The sequence below is a fragment of the Lepidochelys kempii genome, chromosome 10 (genome assembly GCF_965140265.1).
Source record: "Lepidochelys kempii isolate rLepKem1 chromosome 10, rLepKem1.hap2, whole genome shotgun sequence".
Classification (NCBI taxonomy): domain Eukaryota; kingdom Metazoa; phylum Chordata; order Testudines; family Cheloniidae; genus Lepidochelys; species Lepidochelys kempii.
Window position 1 is genome coordinate 51,704,014 of NC_133265.1, and position 15,869 is coordinate 51,719,882.

General features: G+C 38.4%; 1 protein-coding gene across 9 annotated transcripts in view; it reads left to right on the forward strand.

The window, feature by feature from the left end:
- HERC1 (HECT and RLD domain containing E3 ubiquitin protein ligase family member 1) overlaps positions 1 to 15,869 on the forward strand; it is a 217,521-nt gene that overhangs the window by 85,217 nt on the left and 116,435 nt on the right. For 6 of the 9 annotated variants that reach the window (XM_073303562.1, XM_073303563.1, XM_073303568.1 and 3 more), the window contains exons 18-25: positions 485 to 706; positions 2,908 to 3,081; positions 7,491 to 7,605; positions 7,694 to 7,814; positions 8,467 to 8,638; positions 12,018 to 12,324; positions 13,928 to 14,048; positions 14,969 to 15,020. In XM_073303562.1, coding sequence (XP_073159663.1) covers positions 485 to 706; positions 2,908 to 3,081; positions 7,491 to 7,605; positions 7,694 to 7,814; positions 8,467 to 8,638; positions 12,018 to 12,324; positions 13,928 to 14,048; positions 14,969 to 15,020 — 1,284 coding nt within the window. The remainder of the gene's footprint in view (positions 1 to 484; positions 707 to 2,907; positions 3,082 to 7,490; positions 7,606 to 7,693; positions 7,815 to 8,466; positions 8,639 to 12,017; positions 12,325 to 13,927; positions 14,049 to 14,968; positions 15,021 to 15,869) is intronic. The other 3 variants (XM_073303567.1, XM_073303569.1, XM_073303570.1) reach the window with 3 other exon arrangements.

Below are 15,869 nucleotides of genomic sequence, written 5' to 3' on the forward strand. Positions count from 1 at the left end.
ACAATAAACACTCCAAAAGTGATTCACAAAGGAATATCTTCTGGACTGTGTTAAGGTGAATAAAATGGCTAAGAGGCAAAAGGAGTTTTCTCACTACTTTGAAATTTAGTTACAAAATTGGAAGACCATTATGAAAGTAATAGATTACTAGTGAAACTAAAAAAGGCTTTTGTACCTGCTCTCACCAGAATTGAACCCCAAAATTCTAAATTGGAAAGTTGATAGTAAAACTGCAGTATTTTCAACCATCTTTCTTATACAAGGAAGGTGGGGAAAAAGTAAGTAATTGGTCATATCCAAGGAGAATGATAAGATCTAAAATATTTACCTCCCAAAAAGTTACCTGAGGATCTACAGCAATGTACGTATGTCCTTCGGTAGGATTTTCTAAAGCAGTAAATTCTGTCAGATTGAGTTTTGTTCCAGTCTGTTTTTCAGAATAGAAAACTAAATCTATTTTGACTAATTATTTATAATGGTTTAGGTGGACCTGAAGTAATTGATCCTGCTGGAGTGCCCTTACCACAGCCTGCCCAATCTTGGGTATGGCTTGTTGATCTAGAGAGAACTGTAGCTCTGCTTATTGGACGCTGTCTTGGTGGAATGCTTCAGGGATCCCATGTGTCCCCTGAGGAACAGGATACAGCCTATTGGTTGAAAACACCACTGTTCAGTGATGGAGTGGAAATGGACATTCCTCATTTAGGTAGTTTGCTACATTGTTAAATGTAAACTTACTATATGTAGGCTTTTATAATTTTTCATTGCAGTTTAACATTGCCACACTTTCAAGCCTGGGTATTGCCATCCTCACAAACTTTTGGAGATGCTTGAGGAGTAGGCTGTAGGAGATCTAGATATTTAATTTCCAGCCTTCATGAACTTAAGTATGCACATATTTTAGTTGTCACTTGCCTCACAGTGATTTTAACAACATTAGGAATCCTTGTATAGGTGATACCATTTTAAGTAGAGTATCAGTTACACTTGGTCTAAGCAGGGTTAGGAAACACTGTACTTGGCAGAGCATCTATGTTAGGGCACTCAATATCATAGCAATTGATGGAACGATCTTAACAATGGTGAGAAGCTTTTGGAAAATGCCCTCATAGTAGACAGATATATAAAAGCCTGGTTCTTTCCAAGCCAATTTATGCTTTTGGCCTCCAAATTGAGATTGACAGTAGGATGGTCTTGGCTATGAGAAGCAAGTCTCATCCTGTGGATTCCTAGGAGTGGATGGAAAGGAGGAAGAAAAGAATAAAATTTGCGAATAGCTACCATTTTTGTATTCTAAAATATTGGCCTAACTTTTCCACCAGTTAAGCTCTGTCAATTTATTCCTTTTTTGTAGTATATTAAATTGTGTTTACCATTTGTAAGATTTGATTTAATGTGGAATCTTTATATTTCTTTCTTATAAGAAATAATTTATTTGTTAGGTTTTGCTATACCTCCCTCCCCTTTCTCCTTTAAGGAGATTCTGGCTAAATGAGCATAAATGACATTTCACCAAAACACATATGGTAAATCTTTGGGTTCAGTTCTGAAATGTCTAATCAGATTTAGAAAGATCTGTGCTGTATGGTTTGCCATTTGAACTCTCTGATTTATTTATATTTTAATATGAAAAAGTAGGAAATTGGATGTTTATAAGTAAATATAAACTTCAGCACATCATAGAATCATAGGACTGGAAGGAACCTTGAGAGGTCATCTAGTCCAGTCCCCTGCACTCATGGCAGGACTGAGTATTATCTAGACCATCCTGACAGGTGTTGTCTAACCTGCTGTTAAAAATCTCCAATGAAGGAGATTCCACAGCCTCCCTAGGCAATTTATTCCTGTGCTTAATCAGTGTAGGAACTTCGATGTTTATAAACAGAAAAATCAACTATCTCAAGTTTTCTAAGGGAAAAAATAACAAGCTTTCTTTTTTCACCAGGTTGTATCATTTCAACTTGGATGTACTATTTCTCATTTCCATTTGCATTAAACATTCTTATTTACTGTCAAAAAGGATCATTTACCAACCAGAAAGCTCTATAAAACAGAATTTCTGATCTTAATGGAAAGTCCAGTTTATAATCCACTTGGCACAGGCCAGCAGGCTCCCTACCTGGCTCTGTGTGCCTCCCTGGAAGCGGTGACGTGTCCCTACTGCTCCTAGGCGGAGGCACGGCTAAGCAGCTCTGCATGCTGCCCCCGCCCCGAGTGCTGGCTGCGCAGCTCCCATTGTCCGGGACCCACGGTCAGTGGAAGCTGTGGGGATGGCACCTCTGGGCGGAGGCAGCTCACAGAACCACCTAGACACGCCTCCACCTAAGAGCAGCAGGGACATGTCGCTGCTTGCGGGGAGCTGCCCTAGGTGACTGCTGCCTGGATCTGGCACCCGCTTCCACATCCCCTAGCCCTGAGCCCCCACCCCCACCCAAATTCCCTCCCTCTTAGTTAACTGGAATTTTTGACCTACCGACACCCATCATTCCCCCACCATGCCGGATAAAAAAGCTTTTGCTGTAAAGTAAAAACACAGCGTACCTATATGAATATACAGCAGTAGGAGAAACACGTGCAGAACTACAGTGCAGTTGCTGGGATGGCTGTCACCCTTCTTTCTGGATCTCCCTGTGAAATATATGGAGGAGCAGGAGTCCTGATACTGAGCCATGGCACTGAGTATGGGTGGTGGCCTCTGCACAAAGTGGTAACTTTACAGCTGGGGACAGGGATATTCCATGACCTGAGGAATAGAAAGAGCGGGGATGATAGGGTTTTCCTTGTGGGTTGATGGTGTGTTCATTGGGATGTCCTTTTTCTACCCCTTTAATAGCTTGCAAAATCAGTGAATGTATGTGCTTATCAAAATCAGCAGAATATAAAACCTAAATATTTCCCTTACTTTAGACAAATGCATGAGTTCCCTGTTGGAAGTGGCCCTCTCTGGAAATGAGGAACAGAAGCCATTTGATTATAAGCTGCGACCTGAGATTGGTGTCTTTGTTGATTTGGCCTTGGGTTGTACAAAAGAGCCAGCCCGTAGTCTCTGGCTCAGTATGCAAGACTATGCTGTTAGTAAAGGTAAGAAGATGAAAACAGAAGTAGGAGACTTCTACATATCTTGTAAACCTGAAAGACAACTTTATGTGCAGAATAATGACATTACAGTGCTCAGACTATTAGCCCTATTGCCAAGCTACTTGCTTGCTTCAGGCATGCTCAGCCGGGCCTTGTGTACTCTGTGACAACAATATGTAAATTCCATGGCAAGATAAATTATGTTGCCATGTCATGCCATTCAGTCCAGTCACTACACACTTACACAGACACAGCTATGGCTCATATTTGGAAGTAACCATTGTTATAAAATAAATCTATTTTTTCTAGTAGAATGGGTCAATACAATTTTGATTTCATTTTTTTTAAAGAAAAAACAGGAACAAATACTCAAGAAATGTTTCCCACAAAAAATGTACAGCTTTTTTTGACTCTTTGTATTGCCTAGCTTACCAGCCTACATTTCTGGCAGCCCTTACTTAGTGTTTGCAAACTGCACTCCATTTCCGGCTCCTGCCAACTATCTCCGTGGAACAACACATTGAGTATGTGCTGTTATCCTGTAACACTCTCTTGTGAGGAAAGCTGGATAATAAGAGGCAATTGCAGGCAGAGGCTTGCTGGGCAGGGGACAAATCAAAATATTGGGCATCTGCTTGCAGCAAAATGGAGAATTTGGTTGAAGGAATGCGAATTCCATTGTGCCTTGGAAAACTAACAGATTTCTGAGCTGGGAAATCCATGGCGTTCTGAGATGAATGGGTCACTTTGCACCTCTTAGAGCTATTCTTTCAGGTTGTCTGCGGATTCAGTCAAGCCAGGCTCAGTTCACATTTTCAAGGCTATTGCATTGCAACTATAATGGCTAGAATCATAATTATTTTTAAAAATAAAGGATTTTTGAATCATGAGTCTGCAGCAAGATGTGAATACCATCATTATGGAAAATGCTGGGCCCTAATCATAAGGTTTGAGATCCAAAAAGACTGCTTTGGCTCCATAACGATATATAACATCATGAATAGGGTCCATTTTGGTCAATTTCACAGCCAGGGAGTTTTAAAATTAGTCAGTTTCACATTTTCAGATGTTTACATCTGAAATTTCACAGTGTTGTGACTGGGGGGTGTCCCAATCTAAAAGGTGGTCGGGGGGTGAGGGTGGGGGGTGTTGCAAGGCTATTGTAGCAGGGTCATGGGATTGCTACCCTTACTTCTGTTCTGCTGCTGGCTGGGGCACTGCCTTCAGAGCTGGGCAGCCAGCAAGGAAGGCTGCTGGCTGGGCACCCAGCTCTAAAGCCAGCACCACCACGGGCAGCAGCCTAGAAGTGAGGTTGCAGGATATGGCAGGGTGAGTTACCATAGGTTCAGTTTTCCCCGCAATCTCGTGTCCCAGTGGAGGGCTGACAGCTAGAGCCACAGCCTCCCTGGATGGAGGGGAAGGGACAGCTCAAGCTGCAGAGCTTCCGGAAGCCTAGGGAGAAATCCTGGAGGTGGGTCTGTCCTGGAGCGACCCCTGCAGGGGAAGAGGAAGTCTCAATCCCCAACTGGGACTCGCAGCTGGAGCCTTGCGTATGGTAGGAGCTGCCTGGCTGGGCTCCAGATTTCATGGGGAAGATCATATTTCACGGTCCGTGATGCGATTTTTCATGGCTGTGAATTTGGTAGGGCCCTAATCATGAAATAGGTTGCTGTTCTATTTAAACTAGTTTCCAAATATACATGTGAGAGGTTTTTCGCAGGAGTGGGTGGGTGAGATTCTCTGGCCTGCGTTGTGCAGGAGGTCGGACTAGATGATCATAATGGTCCCTTCTGACCTTAATATCTATGAATCTATGTGAACATTTCCTTTTATGGATTAGTCTTACTTTTAATATTGAAAGTATGGCTGTATAAATGTTTGCAAGGGAATTGGAAAAGTTTAAAATGTGGTTTATACATTTTTTGATTCTGTGGCAGTGATCCACTTCTGTGAAAAACACATTAGATTTTGTTGGGTTTGCTTGATGGTAGGGTTGTAGCAAAAGCAGGCTATTTTCTTCATGGTCCTCTTTTTTTAAGTCAGAAATGAAATTTTTAAAATTATGAATTGTCACGGTTTGATGTGAAAATGGACATTTAATAAAAATGTTGCAAGAAGTTTGACTTTTGGACCTCAAAATGGCCTGCAACAATACTGAAGTTTTTCAAGGGTGGGAATTTCACTCAAAACACAATAACAAGATTTGCGCAATCCTCAGTAAGGTCCTAATTCAGGAAAGCTTCCCTAATAAGGACAGTAATTAAGGACGTGAGGTTGATGGGGCTGAAGCACATGCTTAAATTTTAAGTATATATTTAAATGCTATCTTGAATAGGGTTGAATTTAAGCACATGCTTAAGTGACTTCCTGAATTAGAACCTGAAACACTAAAGGGGGCAAAATCATGGCTTGGTGTACATGCACCTGCATGGCCTTTCTGGACCTTGGGTTTGGGTGCATAGACATACGTGAGCCCACTAACTTTCTTGAGCAGGAATGGAGGGCATGGGTGCAGCCTTGCCCCTTACACACACATACACGTACACGTGTGTGTACGTACGTCAGGGCTAGCAACAGATTACTCTCCATTTCCCCTTGTTTCTCCATCTTTTCTTTTCCAAGGGCAAATGGGAAGCAACAGGGAAGGAATTGTGATTGGCTGGGTCATGATTTCTTCTCTGTGCTGCACCTGGGATGACACAGGTGCATCCCACTACCCTTTTGCAGGGCAGTTTATAAATGCACAATCTAGCCCTAGAGCTTTTAGAAACATGTAAGACTGTAAAGTAGCTGCATTTAGTAAAGTAATAGCTTGTTTTGTAATTATTTTAATAGTAGAATTTTTTATCTACGTACTGAGAGTTTTTTACTGGGTTTGAAATTGCTATAGCTTCATAAAAACAAGGTCTGTTTTAAAAGAGCCATTATTTTTCCAATAAGTTTTTGAAAAACACCTACAGAGTTTGAAAAATGTAGATGCCAAGGGAGGAAGGCTACTTAAAAATAAATAAATAAATAAATAAATAAAAAATACTGGTCTGTTTTAGATTGTCACGACTGTAACCAAGCTGGGTGATTTCAAAAATGCAGCAGGACGGCTCATAAGACAGCTCATGAATTACTAAATCTGTTGTTCAATTTAGTTATTTGGGACTCGAGCAAGCTGTCACTCTACTATGAGTATTTAGTAACTTTTGTATTATTCAGGACCCTGTTGTGTTTCAATATTATAAACTTTTAAAAAAATGTATAAATAGGATGGAAAACCTTGTTGTTTTCATTGCCTTTTCCTGGTCATATGGATGTGAGAGAGGGTTAATTTCAGTGCAGTTGAGTGATCTAAAATGAATGTCTCAGAAACCTTGTTTGCTAGTCAGAATCTCCTTTTATTCAAGCTTTGCTCAATGCAATTTAGTATCTCTGTAGCAGCCACAATTTTTGCACTGGTAGATCTGAAGATAAGACTGGTGTCCTTAAGCAAAGACTCTTCCTAGTTTAGACTTGGAGTACTCTGATCATCTTCTGTATTTGTAATTTTCAGGTCAAATTATAAGCAACTCACATAATTTCAATCTTAAACTAAACAGGGTGAGTGAGGTAATATCTTTTTTTGGACCAACTTTTGTTTGTGAAAGAGACCAGCTTTCGACATACACAGAACTCTTGTTTAGATCAGGGAAAGGTACTCAGAGTATCACACTAAATACAGATCATTTAGCATAAGTAGTTAACACATTCTGAAAGAGACAAGTAGGGTGAAGTAATATCTCTGATTGGACTAACTTCTGCTGGTGAATGAGACAAGCTGTGAAGTTTACAGAGAGCTCTGAAGAAGACTGTTGACAACTCTCCACATCCCCTTGAAGAAGAACTCTATGTAGCTTGAAAACTTGTCTCTTTCACCAAAAGAAATTGGTCCAATAAAAGATATCTTTCTAATATCCTGGGACCAACACGGCTACAACAGCACTTCAAACAGTCTTTAGATGAGTTATCCAGAAGTAAAACTGCATCTTCATAATGTTCTAATAGAAAATTTTAAGTAAAGAATAATGAAAGATGTGGCTGGAAAGTTCCTTTGAAGCATATTTCAAGTCTATCAATATTAGTTTGTTAGTTCTTAACATCTCATTTAAGCAAATGATGCTATAATTATTAACATGATTTATTTCAAATTTCATTGGTGTTTCTAAGGATTTTGTTTTAGTTCACCCCTTGTTTGTTGCATTATGTGTTGTGTTAATCAGTACTCTTAGTTTATTTCATGAACACTAAATTCATTTATAAATTGGCAAAAAATTTAGCGGGAGAAAGATTTTTATGTAACTTCGTAACTGATGTTGTTTTAAAATGTTGTCAGAATTAGTTTTTGGAAATTCCAGTAAATTTTAATGGTTCGTTTTTATTTTCAGATTGGGACAGTGCAACCTTAAGTAACGAGTCACTCTTGGATACTGTGTCTAGATTTGTTCTTTCAGCTCTTTTGAAACACACAAATTTACTTAGTCAAGCTTGTGGTGAGAGCAGGCAAGTAACTTGAAACTATGTTTAAATCTTTGTGTACTTTTTTTTTTTTTAATGAAATGTATGATTTTTCTATTATGGCTCTTTGTAGATACCAGCCTGGTAAAGCCCTCGCAGAAGTATACCGCTGTGTGTATAAAGTTCGGAGTCGCTTGCTTGCTTGCAAAAACATGGAACTTATTCAAACTAGATCATCCTCAAGAGACAGATGGGTAAGAATGAAAAATATCTGCTTGATTATAGGATATTGCTGCATATTATGAGGATATATTTGTTAACCAAATACTGTATATACGCTATGGTTTAATGATCACTTTCCAAACGTTTCTTCATTTCCTCAGTAAGAAATTTTGCACTTCATTAAAATGACTTTAAGTTTTTAAAGCATGTTTACAAATTAAAATGTGGACTATATATAGAGATTTTAATAGCCCTCAATTTCAGTAAGTTATTATTCATTATTTATTTAGTACCCATTATTTGAATAAGGTGCCTTACAAAGCCTTTAGCTTAGATAGGACACAGTCTAACTTGGACAAGTTCAGTGCAGGCAATTAAAGGTTGAGGCCCAAGTACAGAGGTGGGCAAACTACGGCCCGTGGGTCATATCCGGCCCGTGGGACCATCCTGCCTGGCCCTTGAGCTCCCGTCCATTTGGGGAGGCACAGCCTTCCCTACCCGGCCCTCTATACAGTTTCAGATGGCCCTCAGGCCAAAAAGTTTGCCCACCCCGTCCAAGTACATAAAAGTAGATAGCAATTAGTACAATGAGTACAAACTTTTTTATTTAATATTTTTTCAACATTACAATTTTTCATTTAGTGAGAAGTGATTTCACCATGTAACTTAAACAACTTTGTCTAGATGTCAGAAAACCAGGAGTCTGCAGATATTGATCCTCAAGAGCATTCTTTTACTCGGACCATTGATGAAGAAGCTGAAATGGAGGAGCAGGCAGAGAGAGACAGAGAAGAGGGGCATCCAGAACAAGAAGATGAAGAGGAGGAAAGAGAGCATGAAGTCATGACAGCCGGAAGTAAGTAGACATTAAATGTATGAATGCAATTCATGGTTTCTAGAAAGAACAGTACATTTTTTTGACACAGGAAAAATTAAAAATTAATCTAGGAGTTTTTACTTCAGACATCCAAAATGTCATTGAGTTTATTTGTGTTAAATTTTAGTATATTCATTGCGTCAAAAGATAAGAAATATTCATCACTTTTAAATAAACGTGTGTTTGTAATATATTTTCTATATGTATGTAGTAATAGATTTTAAATATCTCCTATTCTAGAGTTTGGAATCAAATATATTGTTGCTAACATTGGATTGGTTTGGAATTTACTAATGCTGTTGAATGCCTACTTTAATCAGATCTTGGTAACACTACCAATGTATGTTTTTCAGTACACTTCATATTTGCACCACCATCTGTAAACGTCATGGACTGTCTAGATAATTTGTAATTGTTGATATTTAAATATGGCTTGCAAAGAAAATTGCCAAAATTCCTTCAGCTTTGGTAGTTTTTGCTGAATTGGGTCTTGTGCCCAGGCTGAAAGGAATAATCAGCCTGTTAATTAAAAGGTTGTGGTTTTTCCTCCTTTGATGAAACCACATCTAGCCATATTCAGGTGGCTAGTTACTATATCAGTGTGACATTCCCAATGTGCTCTATGTTAGTGAAGTCATTTCAGTCGTGGAAAAATGCAGTAAAGTGAATTTGACTTAAAAAGAAATCAGTCGTGTTTTGTTTTTAAAAATTATTTTGTGTAAGTTTGCAAGGTTTAACAAATGTGTATTATGCACTGTGGAAAATATTAAAAGCTTTGTGAAAATGGATATTTTAACCCCCGCCGTCCCCAAACATTATCCCACTATTAAGACATCCATCTCCCCAGCCTTTGCTTAGTCATCACCACATTAGCAGGTTAGGAAGGGGTTAATTTCCTTTAGGGAAGGAGAGGTAGGTTGCTTGTTTCATCCTAGAGAACCTGCTTTGCCTCATGATTGGAACAAGGCAAATATTAAAACAGGAAGAGGAAGTGGTTTGGAGTTTCTCAGTGACATGGAGAAAGGACTTATTCCCCTCTCCTCAGGGAGGAGCCTGCCGTGGCTACCCTGACCAAGGGTTAAGGAGAACCTGCATAGCAAATTGCTTAATTTCTGCTCAGGGACTTAACTTTGCTTGAGGGGGGTCTTGGATGAGACTGTTTTCTACTTTCTGTTGATTTGTAAGGACTGAGAGGCCTGCCAAACATTTGGCAGAAGACTCTTCCCAGTGACCCAAAGCTAACAAAAGCCTAAGTTTGTTTTCCTAGAAACAGGCTGGAGCTATAAAGAGACACCATTTGCTACCGAACCCAGATCCATAGACCCATCAACAGGGTCTTCCAGCTTGCACTGTAGAAAGATATAGAACTAGATTGGGCCATCATTTCCCTTAGAAGAACATACTTGTTTTTATTTTGCCCCCATAGCACAGGTAAACAGACTAGGATTCTTCTTAGTTTAAAAATTAAAAAAGCCTCGTAATTCCTAGACTTCTCATTAAAAGAACCTTCAAAACATGGAGCTTGGATTATGAAAAGGACTGAGCTTATGGAGGAAAGGGAGACCACAGAGTAGTATTTCCTCTCTGGAGACAAATCTGAGATTTTGGTGTCAATCCACTCAGCTCTAGAGATGTGATTAGGAAAGAATGTGAATAGCCAACTAATCCCAGATGGTTAGGAGAGAGGTCCTGAAAATATTACCAGGTGAAGTAGTTCAAAACCTGTTATCTCTCTACCTAAATTTCTTTCTTCTGTGGTAAAGGAGCCACAGTACCTTCTGAAAGGGAGGTGGGGAAGTGGATTCATCTCTCCTGAGGAATTCTGAAGCATCCTCAACAGCTTTGACAGCTTCATGTGTATCCACATGCTCTACCCAAACAATATTAGCATGGGCTGATGTACTCCTGAAGATCAGGAAATGTTGTGGTCAGGTGGTCTCTCTTTCTGTAAGATAATTCCAATAGCTGTTTTTGTTTCCAAAGCATTGCTCAGCTCTTTCAGATTTTTTGCCAGAGCTGTGGGTTTCATCTCTCTTATTCAGACATGGTTGTCTTCAATCCTGCTGTGGTGATATTCAGGCAAAAACTCTACTACTAGCCTCTAAATATTTGGGAGAAAGACTGTTGGAGAATACCTTAGCAAAGTGACCTCTGAGGAGGCAAGTCCAAAAAGAAATTGGCACCTGCCAAATATGCTGGAACTACTACCGGCAATATGGGAGAAGAGTATAGTCTTTTTGTGTCTCCCACTGAAATAGAGATATGACTGAAGGGAAAGCCACTTCGCCAGAGGAAATGAACAGACCAAAAATCAAATGACCTCTAGATTTTACAGGCTACGCACTGTCTGTAAACAGTGCTGCCAACACCAGTTCTTCTGTATGACTGTATATCCCCCAGATGGATACTGTTACACAAATCCCATTGGTGGGTCTGTGGACCTAGATTTGATTGAAAATTGGAATGTTTATCTTTCTTACAGATGATTTCTTTTCTCCAAGAATTCAGGTACACAGATGTTGACCAACCAGCACTTGTTTTGGTTAGGCTGCAGTTTGGTGTGTATTGGAATTTGTGTTGTTTTGGCTAATTTGAGTAGGATGCATGCACTGCAGTAAGTTTCACCAGTTTATTGTAAGAATTAGAAATATTTAGTTGGAAGCATTTTCTCTAATTTTTATGCTCTTCTAAGGGACATGGCTAACCCTGCACTGCCACTGATAGACAGTGTTACAGTCAGAAGCTGGCATGCTTAAAAAGCCAGTTATTACTTTTACTTGGTAGCAGTTGTTCCTTATTTCCTGAGCCTAACTTTATAATCCCAGGCCATCTTTATATAGTACCATATAAACAAATTCCATTCTCTAGGAGGTTTCAGGAGGTTGTTTATCATAAGCACAATGCATCCAAGGAATAGCACATTGCCAATGCCTGCTCCGATCATTGTAATACGGGATGTGTTTTTATGTTAAAAAATAAAATGTGAGGTTTTTAAATGGCAGTGTAGAAGCTTTCCTGTTTAGTCTGGCTCTTTGAAGGTATTCAACGGAGTGAGAATTTTGATCATTCCCTTTCTTGCTGCGCTGCTGAAGGAATTGTTTAGCAGCATGTCAGATTTTACTATTCCCTTCATTTTAAATTTAACATTGTAAATGCTAGACTAAGTAATTATTCTACGTTTGTTAATTTGTTTTGTAGATTTTTTATTTGTTAATGGATCCTTTTTTTTACTGTTAGGAAAAAATTGTTATTTTCCACTTGTCAATGCCAATGATTGGCTTAAACTGAAGATGACTATTTTATTATCATTTAGTTTTGCCTAGAAGTTAAGACCTTGTTTTTGTGTTGCATGTTACAGAAATATTTCAATGTTTCCTATCAGCCCGTGAAGTAGCTCGCAGTCGGGATCGAGATAGGATGAACACTGGAAATGGGACTAGAGTTGATGATCAGCCTCCTCAGTCCCAACAGGAACGAAGAGTTAGCACAGATCTTCCGGAGGGTCAAGATGTGTACACTGCTGCATGCAACTCTGTGATCCATAGATGTGCCTTGTTGATCTTAGGAGTAAGCCCTGTTATTAAAGAGCTCCAAAAACGAAGGGAGGAAGGACAGTTGCAGCAACCTTCAACTAGTACTCCTGAAGGGATTGGACTCATGACTAGGTGGGATTCATTAACTAATTAAAGTAGTTAATTTTCCTCTAGTTCTTTCTTTCCAAAAATATTTATTAAAATTTAGTAGATAACCCTTGAAGATAAACTGAGGATATGACAACAAAGAAAAAGAACTCAAGGGTTTAGATAAAATTACACTGATGCTTGGGTTCAGAGGAAAAGTGGTGTGTCTCAATTTTTCATAAGAAAAGCCAACATGATACTCATGAGCCATACTGGCAACCTAGATATAGTATGATATACTTGAAACAGTTTGATTTTTTTGAAATTGAGTATAGGTGTGTGGACTCATAATGAAATCCAGATCATCTAGGATTTAAAATTAATTTGATTTGTTGAAAAATTCATATTTTAATTAGTTTGACAAGAGTCTTTGTTTTGTTCTTTTGTTTATATTTGTTGTATCTAGTGGGATTTAACATAGTGTTGGCTAAAGGTTACACTGCTTACACCCCAAATTTGGGGTTTTAAAAAAAAGTAGTAAGATAGACAGGGCCTAATATAAATAGAAATGTTTTTCATGATTTAAAAAAAAAACAAATTCAATATTTCCTGGAAAACAAAGCATTTTTTTAGCCAGATGCATGAAAACCAGAAAGGAAGGCTAACTAGTTTCATTGTCTAAATTGGAGTGAAACAGCATGTGAAGTAAACAGTATAAATTCTGGTAGTCAAGTGTATTTTAAAAAATATTTAATTTTAATAATCTAAGGTATTGCTAGTAACACAGATGTAGTTTTTTTTTTTTAAACTACATCTATCTTGACTTTGTCCTTTTTAACATCTGTCACACTGTTCAGTAGAGTTATACTAAAAGTCAGTGTTTTTAGCTTTTCTGTGACTGTTTCACATTTAAACTGTATTTAAACTGAAATTTTAATAGAAATTTATAGGGAAGACTTTTTAATTTCAGTTCCATTTTTATTCTTTTTGACTGTTTGCTGGGAGTCCAGGCATTAAAACAGGGGCAGCTATGTCTGGTGGTGGTATCAAAGTGGCTTTCATCTTCAGCATATTGACCTTAGGATTCATTTAATGGGTGGGTCTTAAATAAATATAGTGCCTTTCCTTGTCTGTTGCCATGTCCCCTCCACTAGAAATCTAAGTGTTTCTGCATACTGAACATTACTATGTATAACACTTACTGAAGAGCTCAGGCAAATCAATCATCTCAGGCTGCCATCAGCTCAGTAACAGTGCTGAGGAGCAATAATGTATGCTAATAGAGGGCATTAGTAAACGTTTGCAAGCCCTTTCACATCCTATTCCTGTCCCCTTTTGCTCTTGAGACAATCCTGGTTAGGCTTCTCCCAAATAAAGCTGTTTTGCCAGCTGAATCAATATTTGACTATCAGTGCTTACTTTTGTCTGATATAAACATTAATGGTGATACAGGTAGGTAGTATACACACTTCTTATGTTCATATTAAATATACAAAGTTTAGTTTTTGAGTATTATACCCTGAAATTAATATTTGTAGCAGAGACTTTGTGCAACATCTTATGGCTGCTAATTTACTTTAGTTTTGTATTCTACAAAGGGCATTTGTGAAATAATTTTCTCTTTTATTTGTGTATTTTTGTGAGGCAGGAGTGAAAGTCTTACTGCAGAGAGTCGTTCAACCCATCCTAGTTCAAACTATAGGCTGATCAAATCGAGGAGTGAATCTGATTTATCTCAGCCTGAATCAGATGAAGAGGGTTACTCACTGGTAGGTAAAACTAACTTGATATTTTATACAGTTTCAGTCTTACATCTATATTTTTTCAGATACGAAAGATATCTTAAACATGTGCCATTTTGCTTAGAATCATTGTGAATTTACGGTGGATATACAGAGGAGCCCACTGCAAACCACCTGCATTTCTATTGGGAAAACAAATGATTGCACAAAAATGAACTTTAAAATTATTATAGGTTAGTTTAGGTTGTCTTTTTGTTGTTCATGAGTAAGGCTACGTTTTAGTCATGGGTATTTTTATTAAAAGTCATGGGCAGTAAACAAAAAGCACCGCCTCGCACCACAGTCCCCAGCCCTGAGCCCCCTCACACCCAAATTCCTGCTGCTGGGGGGAGTGGGGAGACTGCCCCAGCAGCAGCCAGTGCGCCTGGCCCAGGGGCTGCTAGAGCTGCTCAGGCAGCCCGCAGGCCAGGCACACCAGCCACTGCAGAAGTCACGGAGGTCAGGGAAAGTCACGGAATCTGTGACCTCCGTGACAAACACGGAGCCTTATTCATGAGCAGCAGTGACATTTACACAGCCAAAGCTATGCACCACAGTTTTTTCCCCCCAAAGGCTTGGAAATCTTGTTATATGAAGAATTGGAGTATTCTGAGGAACATGATTTTAGATTTACATGTACTCATGTGGATCTGAAGTTTAGTTAAGAGTATTTCCCTATTTTTTTTTTTTTTTAAGTTTTGGCAGTTAGCGTAATTATATCTTATGTAATGTGGGGTGTTCTCTGTCGTGTTATTTAAAACTCAGATTGTTTTAACTAAAATAAAATGCTTTGCTTTATCTCATTTCACTTAGCACTGAAAAGCTTTAAGTACCTAAATCTTGAGGTACTTTTTTGTTGTATAATTAGAAAAAGAAATGAGGTTTTGTATTGATTCTTTTTAATCTAGAGTGGAAGACGAAATGTTGATTTGGATTTTGCATCCTCACATAGAAAGAGGGGTAAGTTTTTATTAATATATTGGATATTGGTGTAAACTAGTAGATTTTAAACTTGCTTTCAGTGTTTTTTAAAGTACTTTTAGATTCACATGAAATAACTTGTTTCTGAAGTATCATATATACGATCTTAGCTCATTAGAATGGTACATGAAAATTTTGTTCTTATTTTAAAAAAATTAGAATTTTTGAAGTCTCTTATATATTACTGTTGATCGTAAATAACCACTCTTTGATCATGTCTTTGTGTGGCAAAGATGTCTGATTGGTAAGTTCTAGAACCCACTGTATATATCTTTTCCTAGTGGGATATTTCTTAGGAGCTAGTGAAAGCTGTTGTATTAATTTAGATGGAGTATAGAGGATAAAGGTGTTAGCACAACTCAGTTACTGTCCAACATTAAACTGTGTTAAACAAGGTCTGGGGATTGATATACAGAGTCCTCAGCCTGCTTAATACCGTGGCAAACACATTATGAAACTCAGACCAAACTTAAGAAATGTATTGATTGAAACACACACAAGGAAAATAAAACGAGGTAAAAAGCATTAGAACTCTGATCGTTTTTCCAAAACAAACTTAATCAAAACCTATTAAGTCCTTTCTGGAGACAGTGAATATTGGTTAAAGTCTCTTATGCAGTCTAACAGTCCTTCCTGGTTGAGGAGAAAGTTCTTCTGTTCAGTTCTGAATTGAGAATGATAGTCATTATCCTGCCTTAGACAAAACAGACAGATGCAGAAGGGAGAGAATAAATAGGACAGTAAAGATGGGGGAATATGGATTTTGTGGATGATCTCAGGATATTGGGTGCCTGCTCAGTCACGGCTGGGATGTTTTGGGCAGGTAGG